Genomic DNA, 22,481 nt, shown 5'->3' with positions numbered 1-22,481 from the left:
ACTAATGGAGTTGTGTGACAGAAGCCCAGAGTAAGCTACTTCTTCATTATTAATTCACTATTAACTTGATCTGAAAAGTGGATTTCTGATTGGCTTGTGAAAGTCACTGATGTTTTCTTAATAGCATGCTTGTAATTTCCTGTAAGGCAGAAGAGATAAGAATAAGGAAACAACAGGGGGAGGAGTTGTCAGGCTTTTCAAACCTCTTCCCGATACAGAACCTACAACCACAATCCTTAGATCACTTTCCTCTTTCAACAAGCTTTTTAAGCTGAGACCTATCCCAGTCTGCATCTGTGTCAGAATTGTTTAATATGATTTTAAATGTTTTAACCCTTTTTAAAGCTGTTTTTTTAAAAAAATGTTTTTAATGCTGTTTTGTTTTAATGCATTTTAAGATCTGTTTTTATGTTATTTTAAAGTGTTTTAGTGCTTTGTTTGCTGCCCTGGGCTCCTGCTGGGAGGAAGGGCGGGATACAAATTAAATAAATAAATAAATAGAATGATGCCATTAAGTTTGCATATACACCATACCATTAAAGCACACGGCCTTCACCCCCTTACAAAGGTTTAACAAGTACACAGCACAATACATCATTTAAAGATCTTTCATGTTCTGTCGAGCTGGCTTAGTTGATACAGGTCTAGTTAGTATGAGTTATCCTACAAAGTGTCTTTTACTGTGAGAGTGAGGAGAACCAGCTTAAAACATTCCGGCATTCATGTGTTACAGTCCCCTAGGGTACCTGAAAGAATCGGGGCATTCTGAGATGGTACAGTCATGTGATGGGACTATGGCAGCCTTTCCCAACTAGTGGGCCACCAGATGTTGTTGGACCACAATTCCCATCTTTCCTGACCATTGGCAATGCTGGCTGAGGCTGATGGGAGCTGTGATCCAACAACATCTGGTGGCCCACTAATTGGGAAAGGCTGGACTATGGCATAGGAGTCCCAACTGCTAAGCTGCCTCTCCCGGGATTTCAGCAATGCTACTGATGTTAATGTGCCAGCTCTTCCTATTCAGGATTATAAATTTATTTCATCTATTCATTTAAATAAAGGATATGGAACATCTGTGGCCTTCTAGATGTTGCTGGATTCCCAGCAGCCAGCATGGCCAACTGTCAGGGGCGACAAGAGCTGGAGTCCAGCACCATTTGGAGGGCCAGGGATGTTCCCCACCCCTAGTTTTAAAGTCTTCAGAATGTTTTTAAGAGTCAACCTCCATGTCTTCCTGAAACAGAACAGAAATGGCCAAAGTGGTTTAACAGTTGGCCCCTCTTCCCAGAGAATTCTGTAGCTCTGTGGTGTGGATGTGGCCAAAGGCTTCCTTCCTCCATTTGTGATTGCTCTCACATCAACACAAGAAACATTTTAAATGTCTGCACATCAGGCTGAATTTTATAGCAAAGATAGTGAACCTGTGGGCCCTCCAGAAGATCTTGGGACCACAAGCACCCAAAGACCTGAACAGGGCTACTTAGAGAGAATTCTAGGGTGGGAAAGGACTCCCACTCAGGCGCCAGTCAAGACCCCAGTTCGGAACTCCTAAGAAGTGTGAGGTGACCAACAGTGCAATGTGAATTCATATGTCTCCTCTTCAGAAATAAGCCTCACTGACAGGAGTGTAGTTGTCCAGGGTCTTAGACCCCTAACTTGTTTGGGAGCAGGGTCCCTGCAGGGTCCCTATGTCTCCAACTTTCTGTGAGCCAATCAGCATGAAAAGGGAGCTTGTTAGCCACTGAGAAGAGTCCTGTAACATGTTTCCTTGTCCTCTCCTGTTGAAGGGAGCCAATCAGAGTGTACAAAGGTGAGTCCGCCTCAGAGAAGACTCTATTCAGTAGCTAATATGAAGCCCCAACTAAGTGGGAATGACTCAGCTCCTCTGAGTGAGCCTGAGGAGATGGAAGTTAGGAAATACAGAATATGTCAGTGTTGGTAGCCTCCTCCTGCTCCCGCCGTTGGTGCTGCCTCTGGCGCTGGTGCATCTTTGGGGCCACGACCTAGAGTTTGTGATGCAGTGGGTGGCGGTGATGATGGGCCGTGGCTCCTTACAGGACTCTGAGGACTTCAACATGGACACTCCAGCTTCTTCTTGCGCCAGCACCTGGAGCTTGCCTTCTGCACCCCATACTTCTACTTACGCTGCCTTGTCAAGATCAAAGTCCTGGTCAACTGTGCCTTCCAGCACAGGGGCGGCTGGGGCCTCCAGCTGCTCCTGCATCATTCCGTTTGGCAGTTTTGGGATCCCATGGGAAGCTTGTGAGACTTTGGGGCTGATATGTATGTGTTGGACCTTGGGCGAGAGCCAGGGTGGATGGGTGGAGTTCTGGGTGAGTAGAGAAGTGCAAGGCAATTGTTTTAATATTTATTTGTTAATTTGTATTATGTATGCATTTGTATTGTGGCTCTATTGTATATTTTTATAAGATTTGCTGTTGTTTTATCTTCTGTACACCGCTTAGAGATTTTTATATATATTAAGCAGTATAGAAATTGCTTAAATAAATAAATAAATAAATAATACTCTTCCCTTTCGTGCTTATTGGTTCCTGGGGAATTGTTGTTATTGTGGGAGAAGATCTCATTCTCAACCCAGCAGCAAAAAAACGAAAAGGGGAAAAAAAGGATGGGCTGTGACTGTCACAAAGGGACTCTGCACTTCTAAATTTGCCATTACGGTACTCTACTGCTGACTGAGCCCAACGAGGCTTACTCGCTCCCTAGGTAATGAGGAACAGAAGCGCAGCCTGAAGGTTGGATGGCTCTGCCTCAGCGCGCGTTCCTACCTGAACGGCGCCAGCACCGCAGTCCCGGCGAGGCGGGACAAAGAAACTGGAACTGGTGGTGGTGGAGGAGAAGAGCCGCCGCTTTCCGACGGGCCAAATCACCACAGGTAGGTTAGAACGGGCAGGCGGGCGGACCAGCGCGATCTGCTACCTGTGCTCGGATAGGCTGAGCGAGGAGGGGCTTGCGCTCCCCGCCCCCCCGGGCCAAACGCGGTTGGGGCTGGCCAGGCGCGCGCGCGCCTTCACCTGTAACCTGGGCTGTGCGCCCCGCCCCGCCATACGTGGCCAGGTTAACGTGCTGCGCACGCCGCTCACCTGGGTTGCAAAGAAAGCGAGCGAACGCCGGCGAAGACCCGGGTGCACCCAGCGGCTCCGCCAGGCAGCGGCGGGGCGAGCGAGCGAGGTTGGCGCGTTTATTATTCCCCTCGCCCCTTACAAGCAGGTAAAGCTCTCGTTGTTCCTGTCGCCTACTGCTGCTGAGGTAGCCCTCCGCGCTGACATCCTCATGGCCTCGGGTTCCTACGACGTCGGCGGCAGCAGCGCTGACCCCGCCCCCGCCCCCGCCCCCGCCCCAACGGCGCTCAACAAGCCGGACAACACGGCGTTCACGCAGCAGCGCCTCCCGGCCTGGCAGCCTCTGCTGTCGGTGGGCACGGTGCTGCCGCTCTTCTTCTGCTTGGGCGTAGTCTTCCTGGCCCTGGGGCTGGGGCTCTATTTCTCCTCGCAGGAGATCCACGAGTTGGAGCTGGACTACACCGGCGCGGCGGCGGGCACCAACTGCTCCGCTTGCGCCAACCTGAGCAGCCTTCCCAACCATGGGCCTTGCATCTGCGCGCTGCGCTTCGAACTGCCGGTGGATTTCCCTGCCCCCGTCTGCCTCTACTACCAGCTGTCCAGCTACTACCAAAACTACCGGGGCTACAGCGTCTCCCGTGACGACATGCAGCTCAGCGGGGACACCTGGGCGCTGACCCACCCCATCGACGACTGCGTGCCTTACCAGTACCAAAAGACCACCCCCATTGCGCCGTGTGGCTCCGTTGCCAACAGCCTCTTCAATGACTCCTTCGCCCTCTACCATGTGCTCGGCAATGGCTCAATGGTCCCTGTGCCCTTGGACAAGAGGGGCATCTCCTGGTGGACTGACACCAACGTCAAGTTCCGGAACCCAGATTCAGTCAATGGGAGTCTGGCTCTGGCCTTCAAGGGCACTGCCAAGCCCCCCAACTGGCCGTACCCAGTCTATGACTTGGGCAAAGGCAACCCCAACAACACTGGCTTCACCAACGAGGACTTTGTTGTCTGGATGCGCATTGCTGCCCTGCCCACCTTCCGCAAGCTCTACTCCCGCATCCGTCAGGGTAATTTCTCTGTGGGGCTGTCCCGTGGCACCTACTACCTCAATATCACTTACAATTACCCTGTCGTCTCTTTCCACGGCACTAAGAAGGTCATCTTCAGCACACTGTCCTGGATGGGGGGCAAGAATCCCTTCTTGGGCATTGCTTACCTTGTCTTCGGTTCTGCTTGCATCCTCACTGGCATTGTCATGCTGGTTGTGTATTTCAAATATCGGCAGCAGGATTATGAAGATTAAAAGACAACAAGTGATTGTCAACAGTTCAGGGGAGATGTCCGGCCAGATTCTGCCTCATGTTAGAATTATCCCTGGTTTGTAACTTAAAAAAACCAAAAACCTCTAGAGTCTTCAGGGAAAGGAACATAAGAAGAGCCTGCTGGATCAGGCCAGTGGCCCAACTAGTCCAGCATTCCGTTCTTATAGTCGCTAGTCATATGCCTGCAAGCAGGACCTGAGTGCAAGAGCACTCTCCCCTCCTGCGGTTTTCAGCAACTGGTTTTCAGCAACACACTGCATCTGACTATGGTGGCAGAGCACAGCCATCATGGCTAGTAGCCACTGATACCCTTATCCTCCACGAATTTGTCTAATATTCTAAAGCCATCTAAGTTTTTGGCCATCACTGCCCCCTCTGGCAGTGAATTCCATAGTTTAACTGTGCGCTGCGTGAAGTGCTTTCTTTTGTTTGTCCTGAATCTTCAAACATTCAGCTTTATTGAAGGTCCACAAGTTCTATTGTTATGAGAGAGGGAGAGAAGCTTTAAATGCAGATGATCTTGGGTTCAATCCATGGTCACTTGAGTGGACATTGGAAGGCACTCAGGTGTGCCCATAATCATAAGCCAACAGGGCTTACTTATGTGCAGTAAGTTTGAGGATTGTGCCCGCAAGCCTTGGGTAAGGGCACCTTCAGGCAGGGCTGAGAAACTCACCCTCCCTAAAGTTGCTATCAGCTCTTCAAGTGGAAAAAACAACAGCAACAGGTGCACTTAAAATGTATGCGTTTTTCTGTGGCTTCAGAGGGTGACTTGCAGTGCAATTCTATGTATGTCTGCTTAGGTGTAAATCCCTTTGAGTGGGACTTACTCCCAGGTTAGCGGGCATTAGATTACAGCCTTGGATGTGGAAAATGGCAGAGAGTTACCCTTCTAACAGAATCTGGGGTGGCGTCAGGTCTGATCGTGATTGAAACAGCAGCACAGGTAATATTTAGAACACCTGAGAGACTTTATTTCAAATCTCCTGAATTATGTCTGTTTTGGCTTTTGGCAGACTGGGCAGACATTGGAAGACACTCAAGTTGACCTGGGCCTTACTTGTTCATAAGCAGTTTAGGACTGTGCCTGCAAGCCTTTATTATTATTTTTTTAGTGTCTTCCCCCCTCATTTTGGCCGCTGTTACCTAAACCCCGACATGAACGGGGCCTTGCCACTGTCTGGTAGCTTTTTGAAAATACTGAGTTTGTCTTTGATCCTCTGTGGCTCACACTTCTGCACAAAGTTTCTCTCTGCATGGTTGTATAAATTAGCCTCTGGCTCCTTCAGGACAAAGGGCAGGATATAACTTCAGTTCATCATCGTCAGTGTCGATTCCTCTCTCACTCCCCATGTGCACTAAAACCAGTGAAATGTCACATACACGAGTGGATGCTTGCTCATGAGGGCAAATGGGGCACTGTCCTACCAACTTCAGTCTACCTTCAGCCAGCCCACGCCTGCCTGCTTTCTTACTTACAACCAGTTCCAGGGGGTGGCACTGGCTTCTCGGCTTCCTCCTCCTCCTCTTCAGTCTCGGTGTTGTCCTTTGTAGAATTCAGCAGGGCAGAGAATGGGGACAAAACTAGGTTCCAATACAGGGCCAGCTCCAGGAATGCCAGGGCCCTTGGGCATCAGCTTGCCCTGGGCCCCGGCGTGTGTGTGGGTGCGCGTTTGCATTCGCACTCGCAGTCCACCCCACCCCCACCTACCTGTCTCCTGTCTTTTACTATTGCCATTAACCAAAATAGTGGCCGCGGTTTCCCTAAGGGGATGAAGCCTCCGCTGCCATCTTTGTTGATGGCATGCATGCGTGCTATGTACACGCATCTCTGCCATCAACTAAGATGGCGGCAGGGGCTTCAGTACCTTTGGGAAACTGCGGCCGCCATCTTTGTTAAGGGCAACGTTAAAAGACAGCAGGCAGGTAAGTGGGGAGACGTGGGGGGACCGCGGATCACGGAAGGGGAGCGGAGGGGCGGCTGAGGGCCCCCCTGCAGCTCCAGGGGCTGTTGGGCCAGTGCCCAACCTGGTTGCCCTTTAGAACCGGCCCTGCTCCAATAGTTGGCTCTGGCTCCACCTGTGTTGGTGCTCCCTGCCTCCTGCCCCACCATTCCAATGGCACTGCCTTACAATAGTATGTTTCACAGTTAGTGTAGAATTAAAGCACTTGTGCAATAACAACTTTAGCCATGTTTTTATTTGGATGTCTTTCCCTCCTTGTTCTGTATAGAAACAAGTTCTATGTACAGTGTTTATAATACCCACAATAACTCACTATGTTTTTTTTTCCATTATAAAAGAGTTGCTTATTAGGAAACTGTCCTCATGCAAGACTCGTGCACCAACGTGATGCCTGTTCACTGAATACTTCAGGGGAAATAACTTTTCATAATCACACAGTGTCTTGAAAAGAAAAAAACTCCAAAGTCCACAGCTAGGTAATTCCCAACAATTGGGAGCAACCAAAAGTCACAAAAATGTGGCAAGCTTTTGAGTCCTTCAGTTTGTTAAAGGAAGCTTAATAAAGTGTTCTGGAGAACTCAAAATGGTGCCACATTTTTGTGGCTTTTTGGGTGAACCTAATAACTACATCTTGGAGATTTTTCTTAAGGAACAACAAAGTTACCTTTAAAAGGGGGGATTAAAGGCTGGTGATTTCTATGAATCATTTGTGGCTCACTTGATTCTTAATATCTTTTTTGGTGAGATATGTTTCAGTTGTGTGTTTTCAGGCAAATGTTTAATATCTTGCATTAAATAATGCAGCAGAATTAAAAATAAAAGTTAAAAGCATAAGTATACAGTTCTGCAGTTTTTTATGTTTCCAAACCTTTCAAATGTTTGTAGCATGAGTGCACCCCGTCTTTATAATAAAATATTTTACTTTAATTTTATCTGTGTGAAGTTTTTAATTCGTAATTAAAGTTAATGAGTAAAAAGGTGCTATGTGACCATTTTATTTTTATTCTAAAGTGTCTGTGACTTACAGCAATTTCTAAAATAACAAGAGTCTATTGGCATTTTAAAGACTAGCAAATTTTATTACGGCATAAGCCAGCCTTCACCAATCTGGTGTCCTCCAGATGTTTTGGACTGTATCTCCCATCTGGAGGACACCAGGTTGGCAAAGGCCAGCAAAAGCTTTTGTGGACTTGAGCCAGCTTCATCAAATGCATCTGATGAAGTGGACGCTAGTCCATGAAAGCTTATACCTTAATAAAATTTATTAGCCTTTAAGGTACCACAACTCATCATTTTTTTCTGCAACAAGCTAACTTTGGAAACAGTTCTAAAACAGGGATAGGGAACCTGTGGCCTTCTAGATTTGGTTGGGCTCCAGCTTCCATCAGCTCTGGTCACCATGATTTATTTATTTATTTATTATTTCTATACCGCCCCATAGCCGAAGCTCTCTGGGCGGTTTACAGCATAAAAACATCCAATATACAATAAAAAACATATATCAAACACATTAAAACAATATAACAAAATAACTAAACATAGTTAAACATACAGACAACGACAGACACACTCCTAAAATGTTAAGTATAAAAATGTATTAAATCAGTTAAAATATTAAGCTGTTTAAGATGTTAATGTTAAAATTACTAAAATATTAAGATTGTGAGTGATAGATGTAGGTGTTAAAAGTAGATATTAAATGTTAAAATGATTGTTGATCAAGAATGTTGTGAGTTGTCCAACATCTGGAAGGCCACAGGTTTTCCATCCCAGTTGTAAAATGTCCTTTGTGGGACTGGTATACAGGTACATTAAGAACCATTCTAAAGAATTTAAAAACATGTCTTAGCTTTGTATCCAGGCTTGCCATAGGCCACAAAAGTAGCAAGAGTGGGCCAGAGGGGCTAGCCATAAATCTGTTGTCCTCTGTTGAAATATTGTTGTGCTCTTTTGCTGCAAAGTTTATTCAAGGTGGAATTCAGCCTTCAAAGCATGAAATAAAAAAAATCTAAAAGAGTTAATGAAATTGCAGGCTATTCCCAGAGTGGTGGAAATAAGAGCTTTGCCCCTTTTTTAAAAAAAAATGGTGAGGGACAGAACAGGGGGCAGAAAGTAGATCATTGGATGATTTTCAGTACATCAGCAAGTATTTCTGACACCCAATAGTTCATTTATGTAAAGCTTTTTTTACCCCACTTTTCAACTGAAAAAATTCCTAGAGTGAGTTTGCATACATACAATCAAGAATGTTTCTGCCCACAGGTTTATTCACTAATAGGCAAAAAAGTTTGCGGTTTAAGAATGTACCTATACCCCACAGATATGTCTATCAAACTTTAAAAAGCAGGGAAATTGGGCAGCTATAGTGAATACACCAGGGGAGCAGGAGACCTGACCTCCTCTCTGAGATATTGTACTGCCCTACCAATTTGTCAAAATGCAAACACAATTTGGGTTGGTCTTTCACAGTCCAATCCACTTCCTGTGTAGCTTGGAAGAATTTGGTATGTGCCTCTGAGCATATAGTGAGTTGTGGCTACAACTGCCATCTCCAAAGATGGAGAATTACATTTTTGTATGTTTGTTGGTGTTCTTCTTACTTTGCTTCTTTCCTGTGTTACTATTGTTTCTACAGAGAATCTAACCTAGAAAATTTTATTTCCCTCATTGTTCATCCTAGAAACCTGTATCAAATTTATTTATATTAATTTCAAACCCTTTTTATTCGTCAATGTCATATGGTGAAGACAGCCTTTTGTGTTTCAAATTGGAGGTTATATTCTATTTCTATTTTGGGTGCATTAACGGTTGAATCTGAAACTGCAGTTTGATGCAAAATCAGATTGATTACAATATGTTGCTACTTAAGCAATGTCTCTAGCTGGAAAAAACAAACTTGGCCTACCCAAGATGCATGTTTTCAACCTGCTATGTTTAAACCACTTCATTTAAGGAAAGGTGGGCATGGTCAATGAAAAACAGCACACCTAGAAATTTGCTAGAATATATTTCACCTCCCACTGTTTTATCTTGTGCAAACTGAGACACTCCCCATGTACACTGGAGACTATTCTGCAGAATAGACACCATCATTATTCCACAATTGTTTTTGCAGTCTTTTAGTGTATATTTTGCAAAGTGTTGCTGTTCTTCACATATTAACAGAAACAAGCAAATTTACTATAGGAAACTTCACTAAAATTGCAAAGTAAATCAAACATATTTAAAGTTACTATCTGAACTATACTGTTTTAATATTGTTGCTTCCTCCCTGCTAAAACAAGATCAGCACAGCACAGGGTGGAGGGAGGGAGCGGAGGAAGGGCAGAGGGGAGGAGGGGGAAGGGAGCAGGCAGGAGAGGGAGGGGGAAGAAGGGCAGGTTTGATCATTTGCATGTTTATTGCATTCAGCAGGATTTACTCCTATGCAATCATGCTTAGGATAGGTAAAACTGACCAGGGGGGAGGGAAGGAGGGATGGAGTGGGCATGGGAGGAGAAAGAAGGAATAGGGGAGGGGAGAAGAAAGGGGAAGGAGTGCTAGAGTGGGCAGGGGAGAAGGAAGAAGGGAGGGGAGGAGGAAGGGAGAGGAGAGGGAAAGGGGAAAGGCAGGTCTGATTATTTGCATGCTTATTGAGTTTAATGGGATTTACTCCCATGCAATCATGGTTAGAATAAGTAAAACTGACCATGGGGGAGGAGTAGGAGGAGGGAAAGGAAGGAGAAAGGGAGGGGATAGGGGAGGGGGAGGGGGAAGGAGGGGATTGGAAACATTTTTTCTGATCTTGATTTAAATTTGAGATTTTAAATTTTTGAGGTTTAAAATGTTTGAGGTTTAATTTATGTTTGAAATGTTGTATATTGCATATTTTTATCGTAAGCCACTTTGAGACCCAAAGGTGAGAAGTAGGATGTAAACTTTTTAAATAAATAAATAAATAAATAAATAAATAAATAATCTGGCCACTATAAGGAACAGACTGCTGAACTAAATAGGTCATTGATATGATCTAGTACAACTCTGAAACTCTTGAATCAAAACCATTAAAAAAAACCACACACCCCACATGCTTTGTGTCCAGGACTACCCTGCTTGGGCAACAGTCAAAACAGTTCCTTTATAATAGGTTATTTTGAAAGAATATATAAAATTTAGAAAGGTGAACAGCACATAACCTACACAGTGTTTGCTCAAGATGCGCATGAAAGACTTCTTGAGTGGAGAATAGCGTTTTGTTATTTCTTTTCTAATGCTGGAAAAAACCTTTGCAGTCACCTACTCCAAATAGCACAGAAGCCTGTTGTTCATGCAACTTGGGAATTTTTCCTGCTTATAAAAACCTCCCCCTTATCTGATCTTTACTGATCTACCAGATAATGTTCTCATTCCTTTGTGCTTCTGTGGAAACAGAAGCCTCTGTGCACCTCTGACCTACAAATAAAATGCAGATTAGGTCTCTTTTTCAAACTCATTTTTTTTCTTTTGTTTTATTTTCCTTAGTATAGCAGTATCCAGAAATTATTTATGACCATGGGACTGACAGCAGAATGAACTCCTTTGAATAGCTAGAAGAGGAAAGGTTGAAGGAACTTGGCATGTTCAGTCTGGTGAAGAGAAGGCTGAGGGGTGACATGAGTGCACTCTTTAAGTAGCTGAAGGGCTGTCACATAGAGGAGGGTACAGATTTGTTCTCTGCTGCCCCAGAGGGTAGGACTAGGTCTAATGGTTTTAAGTTGCAGGAGCGTAGATTCAGATTGGACATTAGAGGGAACTTCTTGACAGTAAGGGCAGGTCGGCAATGGAACCGACTGCCTAGGGAGGTGGTGGGATCCCCTTTGCTGGATGTCTTCAAGCAGAGGCTGGACAGCTATCTGCGGGAGATGCTCTAGCTGTGGAATTCCTACAAGGCCCCTTCCAACTCTATGATTCTAAGAATGTGTGTGTGTGTGTGTGTGTGTGTGTGTGTAAGAATGTGTGTGTGTGTGTGTGTGTGTGTGTGTGTGTGTGTGTGTGTGTTACAAAACTTCTGGGCATTTCCCTTTTTTCCCCTAAGGCAAAATGACCAAGGGACTTTTCTTGTTTTATTTTTAGAAATACTTTCACCAGCTGGAAGAATAAGAGGCTGTCGCAACCTCCGCTTGCGATGAAAGAACTACATCACACAGATAAACAATCAGATTAAGAGAAAATGAGGCATAGGATCATGTGATGTAACTGCTTTTACGTTCCCTCCCTTCCTTTTGTTGTTGTGTCTGAAAGTCAGAAGACTCTTTGCATAAAAATTCCAGATACAGACATGTGTACTACTTTACTTCAGAAAAAGTAGTTGCAGTCTCTTAAGAACAGGTAGCAATTACATGAATTTATTAATTTGTTTATATCCCACCCTTCCTCCGGAAGAAGCCCAGGGTGGCAAACACATCAATCATAAATCAATTTTCAAAAAAGCATTCTAAAAGCAGTTTAAAATATTGTTAACATTCTCCAAACAGAAGCATCTCAACCAGTCATCTCAGGGTTGTCTCGAACGTTGTCTTTCAGCCATCAAACGCCTGGGCTAACAGGAATCTTCTTAAATGCTGATTCAATAGAAGTTTTGAAGGGCTGGTCAGAGTTCACAAAGTTTTTTAAAAAAAACACATTCTAGAGAAGGGCAGTGAGAGTAAGCATGGGTTTTACAAAGACACTGTGATTGCAGGGAGTCGCGTGCCCACCAGATTCTGCTCTGAGAAGCTACTTGAAGACATTCTGCTCTGCCAATTTTCTGGATTGTCACAGAGTTGGAAGGAGCCTCAAAGGCAATATAGCCCACCTTCATGGTAATGCAGGAAATCTGCTGCTAAACCATCCATGATAGGATTCCTCTTGGTCCAGCCTCCACTTGTAAACCTGTCCTGAAGGAAAGTCCTATACCGGTATTACAGAGCTTGGAAAAGTTACTTTTTTTGAACTACAACTCCCATCAGCCCCAGCCAGCATGGCCACTGGATTGGGCTGATGGGAGTTGTAGTCCAAAAAAGTAACTTTTCCAAGCTCTGCATAAGACTGCTCTGAATGGGCTAGAGTAGCAGGTCTCTCTCGAGTCATGCTCAAGATCCTAGAGTGCACACAGAGTAGAGGGTGAGATTGCCACCAATCCCCCAGAATGCTAGAGGTCATATACAATTTTATTTATTTACTGGGGGCTGCTGCCCCTGCTCACTTCACTCGCCAACCCTGCCTACACCCCACCCCCTCTGCCAAGCACACCCTAGCCCTCCCTCCATCCCTCTGCCTCCTCACCACCCCCACCACCCCTTGGGTCTCCGGAGCTTCCCGCACCCACACGGAGTGCTGAGCTCGCCCGACCCCCTTCTCCCCCATGGGTCATGAAAACTCTCCACCTCCTGCATGGCTTGCCAAACCTCCTCAAGTCCTCCCCCCACAGATCGCCAAACCTCTTCCCGCTCCCAAGCAGCTCCTTAAACCACTACCAAGCACTTGCTGCAGCTCTGCCTCCACTGCTTACCTTACTGCTGCTGCTGCTGCCGCTGGCCAAACCAACGCTGGCCTGGCCACTGTCACCATCGCTACTGCGGTTTGTCTCATCTTGCCCACCTTGCCTGCAAGCATCATGCTACCTGTGAATGCTTCAGCACGGCCATGCACCTGCTCAGAAGCCTTCACAGGTAAAGTAACACTTACAAAAATGTAATATAGCAAGATTAATTTATGTTTTGTCCTTCCTCCAAAAAGTAGCCCATGGGAGCAAACAATAACCGATAAAACAATAAAAAGCATCTTTAAAAGCATTTTAAGTAGATAACCTCATCCAGTCTGCATCTGTGTTGGAATTGCTTTTTAAGATATGATTAAGATGTTTTTAGTGCTTTATCATCTGTTTGCCACCCAGGGCTCCCTTTGGGAGGAAGGGTGGGATCTAAATTTAACAATAACAACAACAAATTTCAACACAGATGAAGACTGGGAAAGATCTCTACTTAAAAATCTGGTTGGAAGAGAGTTCTTTAGTAGGCGCCAAAAAGACAACAGAGACGGTGCCTGTCTAATATTTAAAGGGAAGGAATTGCAAAGGGTAGGTGCCACAACACTAACTGCTCGATTCCATTGTGTGGAACAGACTTTCTGATAACATGGTATCTGCAGGAGGCCGTCACCTGCACAGTACAGAGGTTGACTAGGTATATAAGGGGCGAGACAGTCTTTCTTATGAGGCAAGGCTCAGCTTATCACAAGGCAGGGATCCTCTCTCAGCCTGACCCTGATGAGGCAGAGGTGTGCCTGTCTGCAGGCCAACCTTCTCCATATATAAGGCTGAATTGGAGCGACAGCCCTAGGCTCCTTCTGGGAGGAAGGGCGGGATATTAATGTAATTAACAAATTAATTTCATAATGACATGTTTTACAGCAGGGGTGGGCAGACTTCATGCTTGTGGGATCTACTTTGTGTTTGTTTGCTAGACCCCCAAAATCCACCAACTGGAGCCAGGTGCCAAATTGTGGTAAAGAAACACTCTTGGTTCTCCTCTCAAGACTTCATCTCATCAGCATGATTTAGAAGAGAAAGGGTCCTCCCCTTGGGGAAGAACCATAGTTCAGTGGCAGAATATCTGCCTTGGATGCTGAAGGTCCCCAGTTCAATCCGCAGCATCTCCAGGTAGGGCTGGGAGAGACTCCCTGCCTGAAACTCTGGAGAGCCACTGCCAGTCAGTGTAGACAAACTGAACTACCTGGACTATCTGAACACATTGGATTTGCCTTGCCCGCCACCGCCGGAGCCCAGTCCGAAGCCCAGCTGCCTCAAGCTGCGGAGCCTCCCTGCTGCCAGCAGCAGCAACAGCGGCAGCATCTTCTGCTCCTCCTCCAGCGCTCCTTGCCACCATTGCCTAGAGTAGGGGCCTCCTGGTCAACAACAATAGCCGCTGCCGTGCCCACCTCCTCTTCCAGGCAAGGCCTAGGCCCCCAAGCCTGAGCTGCTGCTGCCGCCCAACATGTACCACCACCACCACCACCACCAGCAGCAGCAGCAGAGGCCTGGGGAGCAGTGGATGAGTGAGCCCGAGGACGTGGAGATGGAAGCAGGCCTATCTGGACACTGGAGGAAGACACTGCTTCCAAGGAATCTGTTACAGCCTCCTTTGAAGGAGATGGACTGTTGTACAATGATGGGACTTTACTGTACATTTGTTTTTTTCTCTCTCTTTTGCAGACTAGATTGGTTTGAGATTTCAGTCTGTTTTGTGATATTTTGTGGTGATATTTATTGATACTGTTGTAGTTTTTTGTGCTTGCTATGGAAGCCGCTTTGAGGTCACCTGGTGATGAAAAGTGGCATAGAAATATACTAAATAAATAAACTGGATGGACCAATGGTCTGACTCAGTATAAGGCAGGTTCCTAGGCTCCTATGTTGTTGATGACACTATCAAACAATTGAGAGTCAGAATCCTTGCTGGTCTACTGCATATCACTCGAGAGATCTGCCAGTGTATCCTGAGTCTGACCTACCTTCCGTCAACCCTTGCTTCACAGAGTCCTTTCTCCTTGCTGTATTCTGTTTATTGTCTCACACAGCTTGATTTTCTGTATGTTTTACTTGACAGTCCCACACTGGGTCAATGCGAGCTATGCCCAAATAAAAGTGCATAGGATGATAGCCCTAGGAGCACAGAAACATAGCTGTACTATGTTCCCAGTTCTTACTTTTCTAACATAAAAATATGGCATCGCACTATTTGACACTCTTTCAAAAATGTTTGAAAATGTTCATATAACCAACTGAGTCTGCATTTTATTTGAGGATTTTTTTTTATTGGCACTTTTAAATTTAGTGCTTCGGTTTCCTCTACATATGCTATCGTTTTGAATGGTGATGGTCCCTGCTTATAATAAATAAGCTTGACTTGAAGGATCCAGATCCCACTTAGAGCTGTTCATTTTGCTGGCGATGTTTCAATGAGACCTTAAAGTGAGATGGGGACAGCGTGATGCCATATTGGGGTGTCAAGTCTGGTGCCTTTGACTCATCAGGCCATGACAGCTGGAAGCTTCTCAGAATGGTTGCGAGGAAGAGAAACAACTCCATCCGAGCCATATTCTCTCCTAAGCAGACTCTTGGGCCTAAAAATGAAAAGATGAAGAAGGTAGCTATTAGTAAGACTTATAATCACCACCATCTATGGCAGGGGTGGGGAGGCCCTTCTGGCTGACAGGTATGTGCCATCTTCAGGGAGGCCTTAGGAATATAGTGAGTCAAAGACCATTGGTCCATCTAGTTCAATATTGTCTACACTGACTGGCAGGGGCTCTCCAGGATTTCAGGCAGGGGATGTTCCCAGCCTTACCTGGAGATGCCGAGGATTGAACCTGGGACCTTCTGCATGCAAGACAGATGCTCTGTCACTGAGCTATGGCCCCTCCACGAAGGCCTGGATTTTGCCACAAAGCAACTGGTGAACGTCTAGGGTCACCTGACCCTTTACAAACCTTTGACATTCAACCACTGTCTTATCGTCTTCTGCTTCTCTTATAATATGTGAGGGTCTCACAGGCTCACTCTCTGTTCTGTCCTGTGTCCCTTTGCCATTTCAAGGAGTGATGTTTGGGGGAACTACCCAAGACAAGCAATGCTCTTTTTTTGCTTTGCTTTTGCCTTCTGTTCATCTGGACCTGCAGATACAATGAATGTATGCTTTGCATAAAATGCCTGATTATACTGCATTTTGTTGGAACCTTTTTGACAGGCTAGATCCTTTTTTCCCCTGGCAGGCCAAGGTTGCAGTTGCCCACCTGCCAGTCCTCTAACATTACAATGACATTAGGTGATGCCATGCTTTGAAGCCTTGGTTTTGGTGGTTAAGGTGTTGGACTACGACCTGGGAGACCAAGGTTCGAATCCCCACATAGCCATGAAGCTCACTGGGTGACCTTGGGCCAGTGACTGCCTCTCAGCCTCAGAGGAAGGCAATGGTAACTCTCCTCTGAATACAACTTACCATGAAAACCCTATTCATAGGGTCGCCATAAGTTGGGATCGACTTGAAGGCAGTCCATTTCCATTTCCAAAGAGCAGTGCAGGACCATTTGAAAGCCCTTTTGCAAAGAACCCCGTGCTGCTCTTTGAACCTCCTGTTTTCCAGGTGCGAGGGCACCTTGCTTCAGCAAAGGAACAATCAGGAGCTCATTTTAAGCTCCCAGTTGTTCCTTTGAGGCTATGTCAGTACCTGCCCTATCCAACTTCACATCAAACGGGTGGGCATGGTTTGAGGGAAATGGTCTCACTGGGTAAACCGGGACCTCTGGTGGGTATGTAAGGCCCACAGGCTCACCACCCCTGTTCTATGGAATTAGAGAATAGTTGCCTCTATCAGGTATGGCAAAGAAATAGACGGGCTGTCTGTTTTACTTTTACCATTTAAAGTCCTAAACAACTTGGGACCAGATTACCTAAAGGACTGTCTTGCCCCATATATCCCTGGCTGGCACTCCACAAATAGGGAACTGCTGAGAGTGCTGCATGCCCCAGAGGTGTGCTTACTTTGTACTAGAAACAGGGCTTTTAGTGTTGCAGCTCCAGCCGCCTGGTAAATAGCAATATCAGTAAATAGCTGAAATTAGACAGATGCCTAGTGTCATATTAAGGTGGCTATTGAAGCATTTTTGTTTAAGAAGGCTGTCACTGAAGTATGACATAATAGCTTAGGGAATACTGTTTGTACAATTGTGGAAATGATTTTATTGCTTCCAGTTAATAACAAGTCCATAAGGTTTTGTATTTTATCGTATTTTTTATCTCACCGTCCACCGCTTTTGGTTGCTGTTGGTTGTGAAGCTGTTTATAAGTATGCAGATGCATAAGAAATAAAATAGAAAGAATTTTAATTTCGACATTGTTTCATTTTAAAACTTTTTGTTTGTTTCGTATTGCTTGTGAGCCACTTTGGAAGCCTCACCAAGGAAAAGTCCACCCAGAAAAATATAGCAGGAATAAAGAAATAGAAATAAAATTTCACCACAGGGCTGGCTCAGATGGTTATAGTTTTCTCTGGCTGTCTTGTGCCCACTGACACATTCATTCATGCAAAGAACTGAAAACACACACCTGAGTGCTTTTTAGACCTTGGGCACTTCTCTTTCCTCTGCTGCTGGTTTTACTTGGATGTTTATTTCAATAATTTATATATCGCTTAATGCCGCAATATCTAAGCGGTGTACAATAAAAATAAGCAATGGTTTGTTTGAATTGTTTTTTTATTTTTATGATCATACTCTATTTTTATATTTTATGGTGTGGGTATGTTTTACAGAACATTACCCAAAGAGTTTATTGTTAATGGGCAGTATAAAAATGGTGGTTTGAGCAGCCAAACTAAGCAGGATTTAACTCCCTGTGAGTGGGGGGTTAAATCCTGCTCAGTTTGGCTGCATGAGCCATTCTCTGCAGGTAATTGGTATGCACAGCTAATGTAGAATTCAACACCTCCCGCCCATCACCTGATGCCACCTACCTAGAATCAGCTGCTGGACAAGTGGGCATGATTTTGGAAAACGAAATGGCTTTGCTTGCCAAATTAGAACCCCTGGCAGGCCAGGGTTTGTTGTGGAAGGCTAGGACATGTTTGTTCACCCCTGCTGTAAACAAACTTGTCCCAGCTGTTCTGCAAATGCAGATATGACATCCCAGAGTTGAATTCTGTGATCATGGGGGCATGTTTTTCAGCCACCACTGATGAAGTGTTCCATCAGGTTAGAAAAAGAGACAATTTTTACCTGCTGAGAAAGGCAGAAAGGCTTCCGGCTTCATAAACTCTCCCTGTTCATTCAGAAAGTTGGAGGGGTTGAACTCAGATGGGTACTTCCACTGAGATTTGTCACAAAGGATGGAAGCAAAGTTGATTATAACGGTGGTTCCCTGCAAAAAACCAAGAGGACCACACAACATGATGATGGAAGGAAGCAGTAATGCTGAGGCAGATTTATTAATGCCATGGTGCCCATGAAGACTTCCCCTGGCACCGGCAAAACCTCTGAGCTCCCCCCCATGCCCTCTTCATCATTAGCTAGGTGGCAAGAGAAGGTTTACTCCTCCCCCCTTGAAGGATACATAGACCTGAAGGAGGACGTTCAAAGGGCGATGAACTTTCCTCTGTCTTTCAGCTTTCCATGCTTTTCAAGGCTCAGATTGGCAGCAGAGAAACAGAAAGGGTAGGAGAGAAGGGGGAGCAATCTGGGAAACTGGGGGGAGGGAAATGGAGTGGCCATGGGGGAGGCAAAGGGAGAATGTGGGGTGCCACAGAGGGTCAGGGGAGAGAGAGAAAGCAGGGGGGAGAGAGAATGGATTTCTCCTTGAAACTGCATGATTTTTTCACAGGTTTCACAGATCTAGTGCTTTCTTCTATTCTGCATCTGCTTAATACTTTTTTTGTTTTGGCAGGCCTATCCAGACACATAGATGCTGATGTGATTTAAACATTTCAGTCTGTTGCTGTTTTACTTGTTTTAAAAATGTTTTTAATTACTTCTTTTTACCTTTTTTGTCAACGACTTTTTTGTAAACCGCCTTAGAGGGTTCTTTTTACCACCAGGAGGCATATAAATGTTGTTAAATAAATAAATAGATTTTTTTTTAAAAAAATGCAACACTGCCACAGTGCAGACATGATTAAAGAGCATCAGTTATCATTCTCCTAGATCAGGCTTTTTACCCAAACCCGATGGAAAAGCAAAGTGCATGTGTCTGTGCATGCATGTCATGCACACATTTTGTCTCTATTTTTCTAGGTGATTTTTGAGTGGGGAAAACATGGCGTGCAAGGAAGGGGTTCAGCAGCCACGGCTGTGGTTCATACCACTTAAGATTCCAGGCTCCTGCAATTGCTTTCTGTTAGATAAATTGTTCAAATACTCCATCAGTTACACAGAAGCCTACATAAATGGGTCTTGAGACCTCAGCCGCTGAAGGAAAAGTTTCAGAATGTAATAATGAGGTATGGGCCGGAGGGGGGACCCTAAACAACAACATTGGTTTAGCACTTCCAAGCGATCAAAGCACGTTGCACGCATTTCCCTTACAAACAGCCATGTAAAGTAAGGCAGCATTATCTCCCTCATACTGCAGATTTGGGAAATGAAGCTGAAAGGCTGTGGCTTACTAAGCTGCTTAGTAAGTTTAGGGGAAAGGCAGAATTTAAACCCAGGACCCCCAATTTAGAGCTCATTGTCTTAGCTGCTGTGCTACAGTAAAAATGCACCCTGCAGATAGAAAGCAGCTGCCTGCATGTTGGCCTTTTAATCTTGAAGTGTTTCAATATAAAATATGTTGTTTTCCCCAAGAGGAGAACTCCCATATTTAAACGCAACATGGACTGCTAACATATCCCTTATAGGTACAGCTAACTCAAAAAAACAGACAATGAGTGGGAAAAGAAAGGTTTTGGAAACATGCTGTCCAACACAGCCCTCAAGGAAGTTAGTGGAGCTAGCAAAGTGCTCACGACTACTTGTTTCGTCTAAATACTATCCAAAGCTATATTCAAAGATCAGCTCCAATTATTACTTCATCAACCAGCATCCGCCTTTGATGTCACAGACAGGACAGAATACCCACCCACCCCATCACATGCACACAAGCTTGGGTTTCAAAACAGCTTTTCCTTCACATGCATGGAGTCACCAGTACTTGGTATTATGGTTCACACTTGAATGTTTCAGATTTTACCTTGGAAATTGTATACCCCGAAAGCTGTGTGTCTTTGATGGGTGCGTGGCCTATTCCCAGGGCTGGTACACTGGAAAAGCGCTGGATTTCATGAATGACTGCATTTGTGTAGGGCAGCTTCTCTTGATCTTCATACTTCAAGCATGCACCATTTCCAAGAACCATGTCCATTTCACTTTGGCAGTTCTCTGAGGACCAAAAGTCTCAGTTACCATGTAGATAGACAGTGTCATTGGCATTATGTGCATTGGTTGTGCTCACTTCAGCTCTCCTCCCCACATCTTAAAAGAACATTCTGAGATCAGACCAAAGATTCATCTTAATCCATCTTTCCCACAGCAGCTAGCCAGATTCTTTTTAATCAAAAGACAAAAAATCAGAACAACAAACTATAGGCAAACATCTTTTTGCAGAGTAGCTTACGGTCAAAATGAATATAGTAAAGAAACATTTTTCTTACATTTCATATTATAGCATACAAATATTGGGGGTGATTGCCAGATGTTTAACCACATTCTGACCTTCAGTTACCCAACATCATTGGGTGGTAGTTATTTATTTATTTAATTCAATTTTTATACCGCCCAAAGCCAAAGGCTCTCTGGGCGGTGCACAGCATAAAGTAAATACAATACAATAAAATACAATAAAATGACAACAGAAACACTAAAAGCATACATTTTAAATATTTAGCAGCCTGGTATATATTAACAACAATAAAATATGTTAAAATGCCTGGGAAAATAAAAAGGTTTTAACCTGGCGCCGAAAAGATAGAAGTGTAGGCGCCAGGCGCACCTCGTCGGGTAGACTATTCCATAGTTCGGGGGCCACCACTGAAAATGCCCTAGATCTCGTTACAACCCTCCGAGCTTCTCTGTGAGTCGGAACTCGGAGGAGGGCCTTTGATGTTGAACATAGTGAGCGGGTAGGTTCATATCGGGAGAGGCCAGGTATTGTGGTCCCGCACCGTGTAAGGCTTTATAAGTCAAAACTAGCACTTTGAATTTGGCCCGGAAACAGATAGGTAGCCAGTGTAAACGCGCCAGAACAGGTGTTATATGTGCGGACCGTCTGGTCCTCGTCAACAGTCTGGCTGCTGCGTTTTGCACTAGCTGTAGTTTCCGAACTGTTTTCAAAGGCAGCCCCACGTAGAGCGCATTGCAGTAATCCAATCTTGAGGTTACTGAGGTGAAGTCGTCACTGTCCAGATAGGGACGTAGCTGGGCTACCAACCAAAGGTGGTAGAACACATTCCGTGCCACCGAGGCTACCTGAGCCTCAAGAGAAAGGAATGGATCGAGAAGAACCCCCAAGCTATGAACCTGTTCCTTCAAGGGGAGTGTAACCCCATCCAGAACAGGTTGAACATCCACCGTCTGGGCCGAGAAGGCACCCACCAGCAGCGTCTCAGTCTTGTCAGGATTGAGCCTCAGTTTATTAGCTCTCATCCAGTCCATTATCGTGGCCAGGCAACGGTTCAGCACATTAACAGCCTCACCTGAGGAGGATGAAAAGGAGAAATAGAGTTGCGTGTCATCAGCATACTGGTGACAACGCACTCCAAAACTCCTGATGACCGCGCCCAGCGGCTTCATGTAGATGTTAAAAAGCATGGGGGACAGAACCGATCCCTGCGGGACTCCACAATAGAGAGTCCAGGGTATCGAGCAGTGCTCCCCAAGCCCTACCTTCTGGAGACGGTCCACCAAGTAGGAGCGGAGCCACTGCCAAGCAGTACCTCCAACTCCCAACTCCATGAGTCTCCCCAGAAGGATACCATGGTCGATGGTATCAAAAGCCGCTGACAGATCAAGGAGAGTTAGTGCTAGTTCTACTCAGAGTAGACCCATCAAAATTAATAGACATGACTAACTAAGGCTCATCAATTTCAAGGAGTCTCCTTGGAGAAGAACTTCGTTGAATACAGCCCATTATGACATATGGTGATTGACAGGTGGGCAATCCTGCCTGCTTGTCAAAGTGGAGGGATTAGGATACCGGCCAATTTCCCACCTATGAACTCTACCTATGGATATTGTAGAGAAGCACATATTTATTCTCAACAATCTTACAAAACAAGCATATGGAATCCATCTTCCTGTTCTGACCTTGAACATGGCTAGAATCCTCCTGTACAATCAGGGTTCCTGATCAAAATAAGGATTCTAACCACGTTTAGCTGAATGAAGCTAAAGTCTTCCTTTATGCTCAGGGCTGACACCAGACTGCAGCAGGCCCTCAAAGGTAGAGGACGCGACACACTGGCACTACCACCACCGGGGGCTTAAATAAGTCTGGTGCGTCAGCATGCTGTGCACACACACCTGCCATCACCAAAGATGGCGGGGTGCATGCTGATGCACCCACCGCTATTTTGGGTGATAGGAAG

The 22,481-nt window shown here is 45.2% G+C and overlaps 3 protein-coding genes across 6 annotated transcripts in view; 1 reads left to right on the top strand and 2 right to left on the bottom strand.

Annotated features, from left to right (window-relative positions):
- LOC133369155 (receptor-interacting serine/threonine-protein kinase 2-like) overlaps positions 1 to 2,931 on the bottom strand; it is a 53,509-nt gene extending 50,578 nt beyond the window's left edge. The window contains exon 1 of one of the 2 annotated variants that reach the window (XM_061594105.1): positions 2,793 to 2,931. The gene's annotated coding sequence lies outside the window, so the exon portion shown is untranslated. The remainder of the gene's footprint in view (positions 1 to 2,792) is intronic. The other variant, XM_061594101.1, reaches the window with a different exon arrangement.
- On the top strand, positions 2,881 to 7,266 carry TMEM30B (transmembrane protein 30B). Its single transcript, XM_061594106.1, has one exon. It carries the CDS (start codon positions 3,298 to 3,300, stop codon positions 4,387 to 4,389), a length of 1,092 nt encoding a protein of 363 aa, XP_061450090.1. The 5' UTR covers positions 2,881 to 3,297; the 3' UTR covers positions 4,390 to 7,266.
- Positions 7,267 to 15,161: 7,895 nt separating this feature from the next.
- The window catches only part of LOC133369108 (cytochrome P450 2J2-like), a 25,313-nt gene continuing 17,993 nt past the window's right edge, over positions 15,162 to 22,481 (bottom strand). For all 3 annotated transcript variants that reach the window (XM_061594016.1, XM_061594018.1, XM_061594017.1), the window contains 3 exons: positions 20,090 to 20,277; positions 18,142 to 18,283; positions 15,162 to 15,492 (listed from right to left, as the gene is read on the bottom strand). In XM_061594016.1, coding sequence (XP_061450000.1) covers positions 15,296 to 15,492; positions 18,142 to 18,283; positions 20,090 to 20,277 — 527 coding nt within the window. In that variant the 3' untranslated portion in view covers positions 15,162 to 15,295. The remainder of the gene's footprint in view (positions 15,493 to 18,141; positions 18,284 to 20,089; positions 20,278 to 22,481) is intronic.

This window comes from Rhineura floridana, chromosome 13 (genome assembly GCF_030035675.1).
Source record: "Rhineura floridana isolate rRhiFlo1 chromosome 13, rRhiFlo1.hap2, whole genome shotgun sequence".
NCBI lineage: Eukaryota > Metazoa > Chordata > Lepidosauria > Squamata > Rhineuridae > Rhineura > Rhineura floridana.
Note: the sequence above shows the minus strand (reverse complement) of the source record. Positions and strands in the feature narration are given on the sequence as shown.

Coding starts and splice junctions, on each gene's coding strand:
- TMEM30B (XM_061594106.1), top strand. CDS start 3,298: ATGGCCTCGGGTTCCTACGACGTCGGCGGCAGCAGCGCTGACCCCGCC.